The 18,024-nt window shown below is 35.8% G+C and overlaps 1 protein-coding gene across 1 annotated transcript in view; it reads right to left on the reverse strand.

Moving 5' to 3' along the window:
- CAMK4 (calcium/calmodulin dependent protein kinase IV) overlaps positions 1-18,024 on the reverse strand; it is a gene marked incomplete at its 3' end in the record, with an annotated part of 234,535 nt that overhangs the window by 57,749 nt on the left and 158,762 nt on the right. The window contains exon 5 of the mRNA XM_081302083.1: positions 5,593-5,665. Within this exon, the coding sequence (XP_081158209.1) occupies positions 5,593-5,665 (73 nt within the window). The remainder of the gene's footprint in view (positions 1-5,592; positions 5,666-18,024) is intronic.

The following is an 18,024-nucleotide window of genomic DNA, read 5'->3' on the forward strand; positions in this document are numbered from 1 at the left end:
AAAGAAATAAGCAAGCAAGTTAAAAAATATGTAATCAAAGGTGATTGCAGGCCCAGAAACAAGTACCTTGAGACAAGGATGAATTTTGATTTCTCTGAGGGTCAGAAAAAAAGCAAAGCAAAACAAAACATAAAACTCAAGAAACAAACAAACAAACAAAAACAAAAGCCAGTGTGACTCAAGCACAGAAAAGGAAAGTGAAAATTGTTTGCAGTGAGATTGAAATGGCAGAAAGAAACCTGAATGTGGATAATCCAAGATATGTTAAGAAATTCTGATTTTATTCTATTTTTATTTTCAGGGGTGGGGAGGCTGGGGATTGAACTCAGCGGCACTAGACTACTGAGCCACATCCCCATCCCTATTTTGTACTTTATTTAGAGACAGGGTCTCACTGAATTGCTTAGTGTATCGCTTTTGCTGAGGCTGGATTTGAACTCACGATGGTCCTGCCTCCACCTCCCAAGCTGCTGGGATTACAGGTGTGCACCACCATGCCTGCTCTCTTTTTGATGGTATGCTATTGGTGGTAAAAGCATGGAAATGGTCCAGTTGATTTATGATTTTGGGCAGGGAGTTATTGGGACTAACTTCAAACTTGCAATCTTTCTGTCTTGTCCTCCTGACCCACTGGGATTATAGGTGTGTGCCACCATGTTTGGCAGATTTGTGATTTAAATAATAACTCTGAATGATACAAGGGGAATGGGCTTTAGTTAATGGATGTAAGTTGACCAATTAGAAGGTTTTGTAGCATTATGAACAGGAGATGATGGGGACTAAAACCAAGGGTTAGTAAAGATGAGGAAAAAATGGTCAAATTTATGTTGTGAATTGTAGATTATTGGGATGTGAGGTAAACAAATGGAGAGTGAATTCTAGAATTTTAGCCAACAATTGTTGCATGATAGCAACATTCACCAAGATGAAAGAGATTGAAAGAACATTGTAAAAGTTCTATGCTTGTATCAGTGAATGAGAAAATAATTACATACGTCTACTGTAAAACAGTTTGACTTATAAAGAATATGGAAGTATGAGAATGTGGGGAATGACTTAGTTGTTCACAGAAAGGTTAGTTCTTACATGATAAATAATTAGGGCTTCTGCCAAAATGAAATCATACCTCAAATGTTTTTATGGCTAACAACATACTATTATTCAAAAATGCACCTAGAATGAATTTGGTAGTGTCCCCTTTTCTATTTCATGCAATAATTTGAGGGGAATTGGCATTAGTTCTTCTTTAAAGGTCTGGTAGAATTCATTGGGGAATCATTGCAGTCCCAGAATTTTCACTGTTATAAGCCTTTTTATTATTGCTTCTATCTCATTGCTTATTATTGATCTGTTTAGTTTTTCTGTATCCTCCTGATTCAATTTTGTAGGCCATATGTGTTCAGAAATCTATCCATTGTTTTTTCTATGTCTTTCATTTTATTGGTATAGAAGTTATCAAAGTAGTCCCTAATGATCTTAGGATTTCAGGCATATCTGTGGTGATATCTCCTTTTTCATCTCTTTTCTAGATTTGAGTTTTCTCTCTCTAATGGTTATTTTGGCTAAGAGTTTATCAATCTTATTATCTTTTCAAAGAATTAAAATTTTGCTTCATTGATTCTCTGTATTATTTTTTAAAATTTTCTATTTCATTAATTTAGCATTTATCTTAATTATTTCCTTCCTTCTACTGATTTTAGAAATAATTTTTCCTTGTTTTTCTATAACTTTGAGATGTATTGTTAGGTTGTTTATTTGTTGATTTTTTTAACACAGGTACTAATAGCTATGACCTTTCCTCTTAGAATTACATTCATTGTTTCCCACAGATTCTGGCATATCTCTACTCTCATTTGATTCTAAGAATTTTTATATTTCTCCCTTAATTACCTTCATTGTCCCTTCTTTGTTCAAATTTGCTTTATTCAATCTCTATGTATGTATGTAATTTCTATGTTTTTATTGCTGTTAATTTCTAATTTCATTCCATTATGCTTTGATAAGATGTAAGGAATCATATTGATTTTTTTACATTTATTGAGAGTTGATTTGTGTCCTAAAATATGGTATGTTTTGGAGAAGGTTCCATAGGCAGCAGAGAAGAAGGAAAATTCAGCTGTCTTTGGGTGAAATATCCTATAGATATCTGTTAGGATCATGTGATTTATATTTATTTAGTTCTGAAGAGTCTTCAATGATTTTGTATTTGGGTGATGTAACTATTGGTGAGAGAAGTATGTTGAAATGACTCAATATTATTATACTGGAGTTTCTGAGTCTTTATATTGAGTAGTATTTGTTTTATGTAATTACATGCACCAACATTTAGGGCATAAATATTTATTATCATTATATCATCTTGTTAGATTGTTCCCTTTACCACCATGAAGTGACCCTCTTTGTTTCAAGAGACCTTCAAAGTTTGCTTTGTTAGATATGAAAGCAGCTATACCTGCTTACTGTTGGTCTTCATTTATATAGAATATTCTTTCCATCCTTTCACTCTTGGCTAGTGGATTTCTTTGCTTGTAATATGAGTCTTTTGCAAACAACATATGGTTGGACGTTGTTTTTTAATCCACCAATGCCAGCCTGACTTCTAATTAAAGAGTTGAGACCATTTACATGCAGTATTATTACAGAGAGATATGTATTATTACCAACCGTTTTAGAATGCAGTGAAAAATCAGGAATGGAGAGGAACATGAATAATTAGTAGCAGCAAAAAAAATACTAGAAGAGATAGTAGCAAAAGGTATGTTTAATGTGTCAGACTCACTCACAAGAAATAACTGCCCTTTTCCCTCTGAGAGCGCCAAATCCTAACCACTAGACAACCAGCCTTTCCCTTTGAACAGCCCCTTCTTCCCCATCCCAGGCTGGTTCCATTGGCCACTTTTATTACAAAATTCCCATCCTGTTTACAATTGGTTGGATGAGGGAAGGATGCTTGGATAGAGTTGAGTAAATCCAAATGTAGCTTTTGTCTTGAAATTTGGAGTTAGGATCAAATAATATTTACATCCATTTTGAGTTTTATTGTAATATGCTAACACAGGAATGTTAAGTTGACCATATGTCACTTTGTGAGTCTGAGAAGGGAAAGTTGGTTGGAAGAGAGAAGAGGAAAGCAGATAATGAGAAAAACAAACAAACAAACAGCAATGGGAGAAGAGAGTCCTTACTACAGTCCATGCTGCCTGGCCAGGATTCTTCACATAACTCTGTGTCTTTACAATAACCCCCACCTGATTGTCTGCATGCTGTTGTTAAGTACACTGACAGGCACACTAGAAGCGCTCAGAACAATTATTCTGAAGATTACCCCATCCTGAAATATCTTGTCAGTAGAATGTCATATGGGGAGGAGGGTGGCAGCCTGAGGGGCAACTGTCCCTCTCCTATCACATTCCTTGATCACTGTCTCATGTAGTATCAGAGCATAACACACTTTTGTCCCAGGAAGAAAAATAATCTGTCTGAAAAATAGTATGTGATAAAATTTAAAACATATTCAAGTACATGACTCGTCAGGTAAATTGCAAATACACATACATGGCATATTGACTCGAGCATTGATGACCTGTTATAACTTTATATTCATACAAAGTTTTCAGCACACTTTTTTTTTAAAAAAGCTTTGTATTGGTATAATATATATAGAGGTCAGTAAACAAAGCCTACTGACTTTTCACAACTGCACTTATCTGTGCAATCAGCACCCAGATCATGGAACACACTATCACACAATTGTTTTTATTTATTTTAGTACTTAGGAAATAGGAATATTTGAATAGATTTACAATATCAGTTAAATCTTTAAATGAATATTCTGAATCTGAAAATTCTTCACCTATTTTGCCCTCTTTATTGAAACATTTCTGTGACTTCCTTACATTGTCTCAATTAATCTTTTCCACAACACTGTTAGGTTGAATGTTTGTGCATATTTTATAAGAGGAATTTGAGGCTCAAGGGTATTTAGTGATGTGTCCATGCACATATGTCTATAGATTGAACTCAGTTCTGTTTGACTCTCAAAGTACCCTTAATGGCTGCCTGCCAGATTTGGACAAAGTGATGTGGGTCATAGCCATTTGTTTATTTGAATAGATAAGCTATGGTGAATAATGGTAGGGAAAAGTGTAGTTTTAAAATAGGTATTTAAGAGGTACATGAACTACCACTGTTGAAATAAGAAGTGACAAAATAAAAATAGGGATTGCAAGAGATGATTCTAGACTTACATATTTAAGAATAGAAATTGGAAGCAAATAGAAGTGTTTTTTTTTTAATTATATGCCAGAAACATTCATAGCATGATGAGGAGTAGGATTAGGTTTATGGACGTTTGAAGGAAGATTCAAATGAAGTTGGAAAGGTAAATGGGAGAAAAGAAGGGAATGGAAGAGTTGAAATTATTCACAAGTTTGCAAGTCTAGGAAACCAGGGTGATAAAAAAAAAAAAACCTGGAATGAAGTGGCATAGTGAGAATATGAACTTGATATTAGATACTCATATAATTAGGAGCTGTGTTGTTCCTTCAAATGTAAAAATTTGTGGCATCCTTTCCCGTGTTGTTTACTCTTATTTCAAACTTTTTTATTCCTCACTATTGCAAAAAGACCTAATACTTTTACAGGAAGGTGTTATTTGGAAAGACTGAGCTATAAAGTAAGTTAAACCTGGTGTTGATAGTTCAATAATGGATTTGGTTAGAACATATACACTGGTAATTTCTATGGCTCTATGCAAATATTGTGAAACTTGATTCTTCTTTTCATGATTGGTGTGTAAGCTAGTTAGATATCAGGGTCCCTCCTTGGTCCCCTCCTCCCTCCTACTCTCTGTTTCTCTTTGCCTTACTTCCTTTCTCCTTTCTTTGCTCCCTTGGTTTTTGCTGTGGGTATAATAGGACATGTGCTTGTATCACTGGCTGATTTGAATTTTAGTTAGATAATTAACTCTGAATAATATCCTATATTTTGATTCTGGCCATATTTTATATATTTGGCTTTTTAAATGACTATGATATCCATCCTCCCTTGGGCTCTGTTCTCTTTGTTCAGAAAAAAAAAAAAAGTTGTTTTGGGTTCATACTCAGTAAATGAATCACCAAGGTGTCCTAGCATGTGTTAGACACCATTAAACATATGGGAAGGTTTTAACCAGCGTAGTCTGTTTTATCTAGGCAAATATTTCCCGATATCCAAACAAGCTTCTCAAAATTACATATATGTAAATGTGTATTTATTTGTTTCTATCATAACTTTGTAAAATTCATATCCAGTGTAAATTTTTAATTTGTATGTCTTCCTTGGAAAAAAATAAAATTGCCACAATTTTTTTCTTCCCAATTCAGTCATTTCTCATCTTGATGAAAAATCAATCATCTCTATGCTCCAGGGTCTATATTTATCTCATCCAACCTTTCTCCACTTCCACACCAAATTAAAAAATGATGAAACAAGAAGGAAACAAACTCAAGAAATGGGGAAGCTTATTACAGTCTGTGTTTCTTAACTGACGATTCTGTAAAACAAAGAGGTGATGAAGAGCCAAGCACGGGGTTGCTGTTATTTCTTACTTACAGCGACTGCCTCCAGGATCTGTTTGACGGCATTTGCAGCGTCTCGCTCACTATAATATCCCTTTTCCACAATCCTAAAAAACACACGAAATGCTTCTCAGACACATACATTTAGTTGAATAGATGTTAAGAGAAGTTAATTAAATCAGTGTCAAAGAAGATACATCTAAACAATTGCTACAAGCTACTGTAACACCAGGGAGAGAGAGACCCATAAACTGGCACTCTAAACATTTTACTTTGCTTAGGAAAATGAAAAACATTTATTTTGCCTCAGCTTAAACTGTTATCCTATTTGAGGAGGAAAAAAAAAGTCCATCTTGTTTAAACATTATATGGTGAATTTTAAACATTCCAAGTTGATACTATAAGATGAAACATTCCAAGGTAATTGTCACACAGCTTTAACAATGATTAATTCAAGGCAGTCTTGTTTTATCTGTTGGCTTAAATAAATATCTATTTTATTTTGCATCCTCCTTTATTATTTCAAAGAAAAGGTCAGACTCATCATATAACTTTATTCCTAAATATTTGAGGTATCTTTAAAAGATGAGATATTTTAAAGTCACGATCATAATGAAAATATCATACCCATAAGTTATAATTCCTTAATATTATCAAATATGCAGTATTTTAAGTTTCAAATGAAGCTTTAGTGAGTAGACTAACTAGTCTAATCATGAATTGGAAAATTTATAGTCTTGTAACAAAAATATCATATAGACAGGATTTTCAAGAACCACTTAATAATCATCTCCTGAATATTATTATTATAATCTAGTTTCTAACTTTATTTAACCTAATGTACCAACATCATCCAAAAAAGTACAAAGATGGGAAGGGATATTCCCTCTTATTCTTTGAAAAGATGATGCAAAAAATTCAATTATTTAATTTTCCAATCCAGTTATTTAGAACATTGGCAAGAAACACTGACATCATCTTTTTTAAAGGTTGAGAGACAAAATATCCCTCCTCATCTTTTTATTTATTTACTTTTGGACACTGTTATGCATAAGGTCAAATAAAGTGAGAATGTGGACTATAATATTCAGGGGATGGTTATTAAGTGGTTGCCTGAAAATCCTGTCTGTATGATATTTTTCTTACAAATCTGCAAATTTGCTAATTCATGATTAGGTTAGTCTATTCACTAAAACTTTAATTGAAATAACATCTTGAACTATACTTTCTGAACATTTAAAAATTAAGTATGAAAGAAAAGAAAAAGAAAGACTATTGTGACAGAGTAAGTGGAGTACTCTGCCATTACATCATGTTCTGCATTTTGCTCTAAATGTAGACTTTGTGATACATCCATCAACTAGCACAAGTGCAATTAGCATCTCCTCTGTGCACTAGACCTGCAGCCTTGGGAGCTTGGCTTTCTGTAGTCTTGTTAAAGGAGAGGAATTTTTATAAAAATGATGGAAAAGGCTGACTGATGGTTAACTTCCTTTTCAAACATTCCTTCTCTCCAGAAGATAAAATTGTTTATTTCCAAGCCTGCAGAAGAAGAGTGTGGATTTTTCCCATAGTCACTTACCCAGGCTAGAGCTTTACAACAACTGCTACATCCTGGGGTAATGCTCATGTCTTAGTCTATGCAAATGGCACATCTTGGAGTTAACAGAGCCAATTTGCAGAACCATGAGTCATTTCCCCACATTTTCTATTAAACGAACAGTTCTTTGTGGGCATAAATGTCATTTGTAGAGGCGATGCTTCATTCAGTAGAAATTTCTCTCTATATTTTGGTTTATTATAAAGTCTTAAGCTTTGGCTTAGATGTGGTATTTGTGTATGTTTATTTGGCTATAATTTAGGGCTAAATATCTATTATAGACTAAATGTTTCTGTGACCCCGAACATCATATATTGAAACCTGATCACGAATGCACTAAGCACTAGTAACAGAGGTGAGTAGGTCATGAAGGTGGGGCCCTCACGAGTGGAAATAGTGCACTTCTAAAAGAGGCCCCAGATGCCCTTCAATAGATGAATGGATAAAAGAAATGTGGCATTTATACACCATGGAGTATTACTCAGCACTAAAAAATGACAAAATCACAGAATTTGCAGGGAAATGGATGGCACTAGAGCAGATTATGCTTAGTGAAGCTAGCCAATCCCTAAAAAACAAATACCAAATGTCTTCTTTGATATAATGAGAGCAACTAAGAACAGAACAGGGAGGAAGAGCAGGAAGAAAAGATTAACATTAAACAGAGACATGAGGTGGGAGCGAAAGGGAGAAAAAAAGGGAAATCACATGGAAATGGAGGGAGACCCTCATTGTTATACAAAATTACATATAAGAGGTTATGAGGGGAATGGGATAACAAACATGGAGGGAAATGAATTACAGTAGATGGGGTAGAGAGAGAAGATGGGAGGGGAGGGGAGGGGGGATAGTAGGGGATAGGAAAGGTAGCAGAATACAACAGTCACTAATATGGCAGTATGTAAAAATGTGATGTGTAACTGATGTGATTCTGCAATCTGTATTTGGGGTAAAAATGGGAGTTCATAACCCACTTGATTCTAATGTATGAAATATGATATGTCAAGAGCTTTGTAATGTTGTGAACAACCAATAAAAAAAAATAAAATAAAAGAGGCCTCAGAGTGCTACCTTCCTCTATACATCATGTGGGAACACATGAGGAAAGCATCATTTATTAACCAGAAAGCATCCTTTCACCAGATATTGAATTTGATGGCACCTTGATCTTAGACTTCCTGGCCTCAGAATTGTGAGAAATAAACTTCTGTTGTTTATAAGTCACCCAGTTTGAGGAATTGTGTTACAACAACATTAACGAATGAAGACCTTTATTCTAGAACATGCTCTTGAGTGAATGCCTAGGGATGGGCTGGATGTAGGAATGAATTTTCTTGGGAGTTGTTTTCAGGTAGAATGGAGGGAAGAATAAGTATATAAAAATAGTTACTGGAAATTTCACTAATTTCCCTCAAAATGTGCTAAATTCATAAAATAATTTGTCTAATTATAAAGAAGATGCACTCCAACAGTCATGCCCATTCATTATTGTATTCAATAAATATTATGGAGTGACTATTATGCACTGGGTACTCAGTTGTGAATAAGATATGGTCTCTTCACTCCTGGGGTTTCTCCTGGTATAAGTGGGTAGACAACAATCAACACGGTGTGCTAAATGCTGTGACAGAAGCATTAGGGAACAGCTTAAGAGCTGAGAAGAGGCAGTAATCTTCTGGAGGCCTCCTAGGGTGGATGAAGAATTCTAGAGATTGCTCAGTTCTGGCCTGAAGTGTATAGAAGTTTCCCAGATATGGGAAGAATGGAAAGTGAGGCTGGGAACAGGTGAGGAAGAGAAGCATGAGATCAGGCAGGAGGAAAATTGTTTTGAAAAAAAAAAATAAAAGAGAAGAAAATTACAGTGAGAGTTCAAGCATGAAGGTAGGGTGTCAACATTCATCAATATTTTGGACTGTCTAATGTGAGCCAGGTACTTGCTGGATATAAAAAGATTTGGCTCTTCGCCCAGGTGAGACCACAAAATGTAAAGAAAGTAAAGTTATAAACAACAACAACAAAACATTATCACCGATATGATACAGGTTATAATTGTGTTTGTGCAGTGGGTTTGGAGCAGGCATTGGTTGATTCTGTAGTGAGAAACAACATCCCTAAAGCAGGTATGTGGAGCAAGGACACCAAATTGAACACCTTCCTGACTTTATCTCAGTGCACACTCCATACACATAGGTCATTGGAGGGTGACTAGAAAGATCAATAGAAGTGAACTTCTCAATTCACCAACATAAGTTTATAACTTAGAACTATGACTATAAGTGAAGATACTAGTGACCGAGCAAAGGAAAATAAATTCTTACAATCCTTTTGTGTCCATTTAGGTCACATGATACATAGCAGGTATGTTTGTTCAATACCTTCGGCAGGATGCTAAGTAACATTCTCGGTCTTTGCAAAAGACCATTGCTTGGGGGCTGGGGTTGTGGCTCAGTGGTAGGGCGCTCACCTAGCATATGCAAGGCCCTGGGTTTGACCCTCAGCACCACATAAAAACAAATAAATAAAAATAAAAAGGTATTGTGTCCAACTACAACCAAAAAATATAATAATAATAAAAGAAAGACCTTTGCTTGGATCACTCAGCAGATCCTCGCTGTAAGCCTTGCTCATGGTAAACAGTCAATAAATACTTGTGCATCAATACTAACCACCAAATGAATGGATGTCAGAAACATTTCAGACCATAAACATCTGGACAATTCTTTTTTTTTTTTTAAGAGAGAGAGAGAGAGAGAGAGAGAGAGAATTTTTTAATATTTATTTATTCTTTTAATTTTTGGTGGACACAACATCTTTGTTTGTATGTGGTGCTGAGGATTGAACCCGGGCCGCACGCATGCCAGGCGAGCGCACTACCGCTTGAGCCACATCCCCAGCCCCTCTGGACAATTCTTTACCTAATTCCTTAACATGGCAGAACAAAAGCACTAGACTTGGAAGTAATCACCATCACAAGTGCCTTGGCTGTGGCTCCCAAGGGAGAACAGCAACATCCATGCTTCCAGAAGTTGAGTGCAGAAAGCAGAAGGGTTATTTCAGGACTTCAATATAAACTCAGCTCTAGAGTTTTAGATATTACTATAATAACATGCATCTTTTTCAAAACTCAAAGTAAATTAGATCAAAGGGATTAAATTCAGCAAAATAGAGTATTTATGTTGTAAAAGTAACACAATAATTCCTTCACACAATTTGGCTGGCATTTTAAAAAATTGTCAATTAAATTGAACCATGGATAGATGGTCAAGGATTTATAACCTTATATGAAAGATACTAGTAACTGATTTTTAGAAACAATGAAGGTATGCAATCATTGTAGGGATTTTTAAAGCTATAAAAATAGGGAGATAATTTTGGTTGGTATTTTTATTTTTTTCTATTTAAACATAGTAATTTCTATATTTATCTTCATTTCCTCTTCATGATTTGTAAAATAGTACAAAAGCAGTTAAGATGATACCAGCATCTTAAGATCAATTTCAAATGCCCAGGGTCATGTAATTTACCTCTATGCCACAGAGTTCCACAGCTTTCCACTGTGGGCTGATCTAGAAGGCTCAGTGTTAAAGCAAATGTCTTCCAGGATTTTAATAAAGACACTGACCCATACCCAAATGTCTTAAAGTCAGCATACTATGGTGATACAGCTACATCAATGTTTATAGCAGCCCAGTTCACAATTGCTAAGTTATGGAACCAGCCTAGTTGCCCTTCAAGAGATGAATGCATTTAAAAAATGTGATTTTATATATATATATATATATACACACACACACACACACACACATATATACATACATACACAAACACATAATTAAATATTACTAAGCCATAAAGAAAAATGAAATTATGGCATTTGCAGATGAAACTGGAGACTATCTGCTAAGTGAAATAAGCCAATCCCCAAAACCCAAAGGCCTAATGTTCTCTCTGATATGTTAACACACAATAAGCGGGAGGGAGGGAAGAATAAAAGTTCACTGGATTAGACAAAGGGGAATGAAGAGAAGGGATGGGATGGGAATAAGAAAGACAGTGGGATGAATCAGACTTACCTTTCCTATGTTCATACATAAATACACAACCAGTGAAACTCCACATCATGTACAACCACAAGAACGGGATCCTAATTAGAATAAGTTATATTCCATGTAGGTACAATATGTCAAATTACACCCTACTGTCATTCATGTATATTTAAAAAGAAAAGAAAAAAAAACTGACCCTAAAAGCTGTCTGGGGAGCCCCATTCTGCAGTCTTCCACAGGTTCTGTGGGGACAGCACATTTTCCTAGCCTCTCACTGCAATCCTCTGGCCTCCACAGGCCTTTTTTCTCTGGTACTGTGCCTTTTACTTTTACTGCTTGCCACACAAGTCTCTTCTCCTCAGTTGGTCTGTTTTCCTTCTCATCATTTTAAACTTGTAAGATAAGAAAACATGTATGGGTAATGCCTGTTTCTCTCCAAGGGTCTGCTTTAATACGTGACTCTTGTGCATTTGCTTCGACACACTAATTGCCGCAAATTGAATTGAGCACATCTCCATCCAGGCAGTCAGCACAGGCCCTGCAGCTGAGAAGCTCTAATCTGATCATATCCTGAGGCCCCCAGACTTCCTGGCATGCAGATTAGGAAGTGTACTGCTCTGTCCCCTAATCGCAAGTGTTTGCCCAAATGGCTGCGTTATTACATGATTGTAGGCTTAAGTGAGAAAGACTTGGTCTGATGAGAATGTGTACTCAGGACCAAATGTCAGAGGAGAGAAGCCCCGAAGTATAAGTTTCAGAAAACAAGTCTTAAGGCTGCCACTACACTATAATGTTGCCACATACAAAATTATACTTAATTAATTCAGCAGTACCTGTATAAGTCTACCCACTCCTCTATAAGTTTCAGTTAATGCTTTTTCTCATTTCATTGATAGTATTTTTGTTTTGCTTTTTTTATCTAAGAAACTTTCTCATGGAGTGCTAAACTCATATATGTTTTTTAAAAAATTATGTTTCAAAGGTGCTGCTTGTACCTGTTATATTGAAAGCTAGGGAGGGAGTCAGGGATGGTGGATCAATGTGTGTGCTGGCTAGAGAGTTGCTGTACAGGAGAAATAGGAAACCAAATCGAATTGTAGACCTTGGAATGGGCCTAAGGGATTCCTAGTCCAATTCTCTCATACTATAAATGAAAAGGCTGACCCAAAGACTTTATATAAATTGCTGAAGAGCCGTCTGTTTATTCAATCATTCACTTGACAAATATCTCACAACTGCTTGCTTTCTGCCTAGCCCAACATTTGAAATGGGGATTGAAAAACCATCCTTACCCTGGCCAGCGTGTTATGCTTTTGGATATCACTTTGCTCCGGAAGATTTGTCATTCTACCTTCTAGCTGCTAATTTTCAGTTTCTCATGTAAGATTTAGTTCAAAAGATTCTACTCCTCTCTGAAGCCATTTCAGACTCCATGCACAGTTTCTATATCTCAATTAGAGCAATGATCAGCCCCACATGAATATTTGGAGCCAAACCTGGGGCCAAGCACCAGCAAATGCAAAGTACATTATGATATATCCTTTGGGTATTGATTTTTATCTTTATTTTCTCTTTTGGGTCCCCAGCCCTCATTTATTTTATTTTTATCTTTTGATATTATAGCTGTCTGCATAAGGCCCAATACACATTTTTGAAAGTTTATGGCAATATTAAAAACATTAGAATCCATAACACAGAGTTCTTTTCTCTTTTCTAGACCTTGAGTTCCTTGAGGGTGATGATAATGTACTCTGGTTAACATGGTAGTAAGACAAGAATAAAGTGGGTAGTGAAGTTAAAGTCTTTGGGTCAGGCTTTTCATTTATAGTATGAGAGAATTGGACTATGAATCCCTTAGGTCCATTCCAAAGTTAGAAGTTAGAACACTGGGCTGAGTACAGTTTGTAAGTGGTTTTGTTTACATTTTTTTTTTTTAAATTATGGACTTGAATGGCAAGGAAGGAGTGGTCTTCTGGACTGACCTGATGGAATCCATGTTTTAAATGTGGAAGGGAGTGAAATTACCTTTAGTTAGAATTCTACTGCTATGAGAGGGAATGTGAAGGCTCCAAGGGCAGAAGCAATGGAAATGCAGGAAAGGGACAACTTTGAAAGGCTCTCACAGGAAGAATTATGGGCAGAAGGAAGTAAAAGGAAGAGGGAGAAATCCATGCTGATTAGTTTAGCTGGTGAATCAGTTCACAAGGGTAGGGAAGGGAAACAAGATTAAGAGTTGAAGAAGGATGTTGGGTTCATTTGAGGACATATTAATTTACAAATGCCAAAGGAGCATTTTGGTAAAAATGCCTGGTGGATTGTTGATAGCACAGCTTCATCTCTGCTGAGAAGGCTGTCACCAGTGTGGCCCAGGCCACAGGCACATGTCAGATTGACCTGCAGAGAATGCAGGAAGACGGTTCAGGGAAATGTGGACCACTAGGAGATGGAAAGGCGGAGAGGAAATAGGACGGAGACCAGGAAGGAGACAACTGGAAAGTCAGATAAAAATCAAGGGAAACAGAAGCTGTCAAAAACTGCATGGGAGATAGGGAGAGGTGTAGTCCCATGACACAAGATGACATAGACCAGATGTGTGTCAGTTGCTGAAGACTACACATCTTTGGAGATATGTGTCTCTAAAATCTATGGTCCTCAGCTTCAGCAGACATTTGGTGCTCCTCAGAAGTTTTTATTTTTGCCATTGTGTGCTCTAACATTTCCACTTTGATACTTTAACACTTTCATCTCCCAATGCCCCATATTTCTTATATATGTATATGAAATCTTCCATGTTTTGGCTTTTTTTTTTCTTAGCCTTGCATTTTTAAGGTTCATCCATGCTACAGTATGCATCAATAGCATTCCTGTTAATATGGAATGGTATTGCATTATACATTTTGTTTGTTCATTCACCAGTTGATGACATTTGAATTATTTCCTCTCTACATGCCCCACTCTACATGCAGGAATACACACTGAAACTCAAAGAACATAAACTTGCTGATGCCCACAATGTTTGCTGGGCTATGAGAAATAAAGTCCTTTTCTCTCACCCAGGAGCCTCAGATGTCATGTCAGCATCCATAAAAGACTAAAAGGCTAATTTAGTAGCTGATAAGTAAGATAAAATTATATTTCAGCTCAAACAATTATTCTTCCAGCTCTGTACTTCAAAGTTGTTTTGACTAATCTAGGTCTTTGATTCTTTGGCATATTATCTCTTTCTTTCTGCTTCTGAGGAAGAAGGACACTTTTTCTATGCTGAACAAATTCCTTTATATGACTCTAGATCTCTTTCCCTCTGAAATGTTCCAAATATAAGTCCCTTTCTTATTTATTTATTTTTAAAATACATGATAACAGTGGAATACATTACAATCCTTATTACACATATAGAGCACAGTCTTTCGTATCTCTATACATAAAGTATGTTCACGCCAACTTATGCCATTATACATGTACTCCTTTTTTGTATTACAATTTTTAATATACATATATACCATAATTTTTCATATCTCTGTTTGTATATAAGATATATTGGCCCCAAATTCAAATCTTCATACATGGATTTTGTATAAGGATGACCATCACATTCCACCATCCTTGCTAATCCCCTTCCCCCTCTTTCCCTCCCACCAGCATTCCCTCTGCCCTCTCTAGAGTTCATCTAATCCTCCCATGTTCTCCCTCCCTACCCCACTATGAGTCACCCCTCTTATATCAGAGAAAACATTCAGCATTTGTTTTGGGGGGATTGGCTAACTCCAAATATAAGTCCCTTTCACACAGACCTTTCATGCTTCTCCTTGTGGGCTTCTTCCCCAAGAAAATCCATGTGTCCTTAGTGCTCCATCTTAAAATAACCAGTTTCCATTTATCCTGGGTCCCCTTCAACTACCTCACCTCTATCTATTCCTTTATAGCCAAGCTTTCAAAAACAACAATAACAACAACAAAAAACAAAACAACACCCCATCCCCCAAAACAACAACAACAACAACAAAAAAAAAAAAAAAAACCCAGGACCATACATCTTTTTCAAAGTATGTTTTCTTCACATATGGCCATATAAAGCCACACAAAGAGATATCCATGATCGAAAAACAACTCTGCATATTAATGCATAAATTTGACCCAACACTCACATTGGACAAAATGTTAGACTACTAATCTGAAGTTTTATTTATTTATTTATTTAGGGGTGCCTGGGTTAAAACCCAGTGCCTTGCACATGCTAGGCAAGTACCCTACCATGGAACTATATCCCCAGTATAGAAGTTTTATTTTTAGATATACACATATCAACATTTGCATGATGTGATGGAAAATTCACACACTTTGAAATGTGATATACTTGAGTCCAATCTTACTTCATTACTGTTGTTATTAGAATCTATAAGCTAAGTGACTTATTGATAAAAAGTTATTGGAAGTCTATGATCCTCAGTTATCTTGCACGGATAGCAGGCCTTGCCTAGGTAGCAGGGCCGACTTTGCATACATATTGCTGTGAGAAGGAAATGAGATGATGGTAGTAAAATGTCTTGCACACCACAAGGTTTCCAGTAGGAATTCAAATACAGCCCACACATAGTGACCAATTACCATTTCTGGATAATCAAATATTGTAGAACTTCACTTCAGACATATTAATGGTTAATATTTAACACAACACAAATCTAGACTTTCCTTGAATTTGGTTAATCGGAATATCAACCACCACACAACCCTAAGACTGGGGCAAGAAATAGCCTAAGTCCTATTTTTGGAACATCTTCCTAATGGCAATGTTCTGAAAAGTCAACTGGTTTTCATCATGAGTTAGAAGCCCAGAAATGCTGAAATAGAAAACTATAAGACTGATATTTAAAAAAAAAAAATCTATTTGAAGACATTAGAGAGTTACCAAGGAAGTGAAGGCTTCATCAACCTAGATCTAGGAAGGAAAACCCAGCTGAGCAAAGCTGCCATTGCTTGCCTCTGCTTTCCCTCTGAAGGCATGAACCCATTCTAAAGAAGCAGCTGAGAGCTGAGAAGATGGAAAAGCTTCTGGCCATCTCACAGAACTGAGGGGACGGAAGGCAGGATCTGAGTTTTGCCATGGAAGAAGAACCCCAGTAAAATCCCCTGGCTTAAAGTTGAGACCCTTAAAGAGCAGAGCCCTATGAATAAGAATTGACATGAAATAGAGGAGCCCTTAGGAAGCCCAGCTTTGAATCAGCCCAATACCTGATTGCATCAGAGTGATCTCTTTTGTACCTTAAGTGCTTGTCAGAATAAAAGAAAACCTGTTCTTGTGGAAGGAAACAGCATTCAAAGCTTCAAATTCTAAAACCTTTCATATATAATATTTGGCATTGGCAAGCAAAAGTATAAGAAGAAAGCAGAAAAGGCAAGAAAAGAAATTTACAAGGTGTTTGGATAATGGAGTTACCAGACAAGAATCAGGAAAAATGCTTTTGGTTTAATCAGAACACAAAGGATATTGCTAAATTAATTGTGGTAACTATGATAATTTTCTGGAAAAAAAACTTGAAAATTTACATCTTAAAGCAAATACCTTCTCCACTTAAAAGGTGCAATGAAAATGATGTTGGGGTTTTAAGAATTACCATCAGATTGGGAAGGATTGAACAATAACTTTGGGTACTTTCTTTTTCAACTGATGGCATAATACACTTATATAGATAAATAGATTTTAATCTTTTTCTTGAACATCAAAAGCATTGCTTGTATCCCAAAATCCATCATAATTTATCCTATGTAACTCATTATTTAACTTCTATATGAAATAGCAGATTCCACCTGGAGTATGACTATGTTTAATTTTTTACATACAAGCATCATAGAATAGATTTTCTGCTAATAAAATACAACTAGTTTGACTATAATGAACTAACATAATTGTCTCTTCCTCAATTGCTCCATTAGTTCATTCATTAGGTGCTATTAGAGTCATCATTAGACAAGGAATGAATTCTCATTATCACAACTAAATAAATTTGAGTTTGACTTAAGTACAGGAAGAGATCATATTATGATTTCTTTACTTTCAAAGGAAAAAAACCCTCAATAGATTATATTAATAAAGCAGGATATATTTTCAGTGTGATGTAATTTAAAGATAATTGTAGAAATAAGTAACTTAATGGAGATGCCAAATTCATCTCAGCTATGTCAATGATGTGGACAATGTTTAGCGGAAAAAGTCTATCTTTCAAAACCACTAACAGCTTGGGAGTGGTTGAGTGCTTTACTGGCTATCTGCCATCTTTTGGGATGTCTTCTGTTAAATATGAATATTTTATCCATTTACTTCTGCAAATGAAATTTATCAATAGCACTTAGTTTTTTATTTTTTCCTAGAACTGAATTAAATTCTACTCCAAATTCTTTCATGGAAGAAAGCTTGGGACACGGTGATACATAGAGACTTTTGACTCCAAATTAATTCAAATAAACAGAGGCAGGAAGGTAAATAGTGCTATTAGTAGATGAGAGCTTCAGTATGTCATTCCTAACTGCAATTATTTACTATTAAAGAGTGTAAAATTTCTCTCCAATAAACCATAATTAGCAGAGAAATATGCAAGGTCTGCTCAGAGAAAACTCATGGCTCCAAAGCCAGTGGGATCTGCCTATAAACTAACTCTACTAATGTACCTAAATAATATGTGCACAGAAAAGAGTCAGCAAAAGGGGGTGTGAAAAATGAAGCCTTAATAGGCAACTTTTGGCAATAGCCAAATAGTTCAGAGGAACACATGGGAACTTGATAGTTTTAGAATAAGATTATATATTCTTAAAGTGTATTCAAGTT

Source organism: Spermophilus citellus (assembly GCF_964194105.1).
Source record: "Spermophilus citellus genome assembly, chromosome: 1".
Classification (NCBI taxonomy): Eukaryota; Metazoa; Chordata; class Mammalia; order Rodentia; family Sciuridae; genus Spermophilus; species Spermophilus citellus.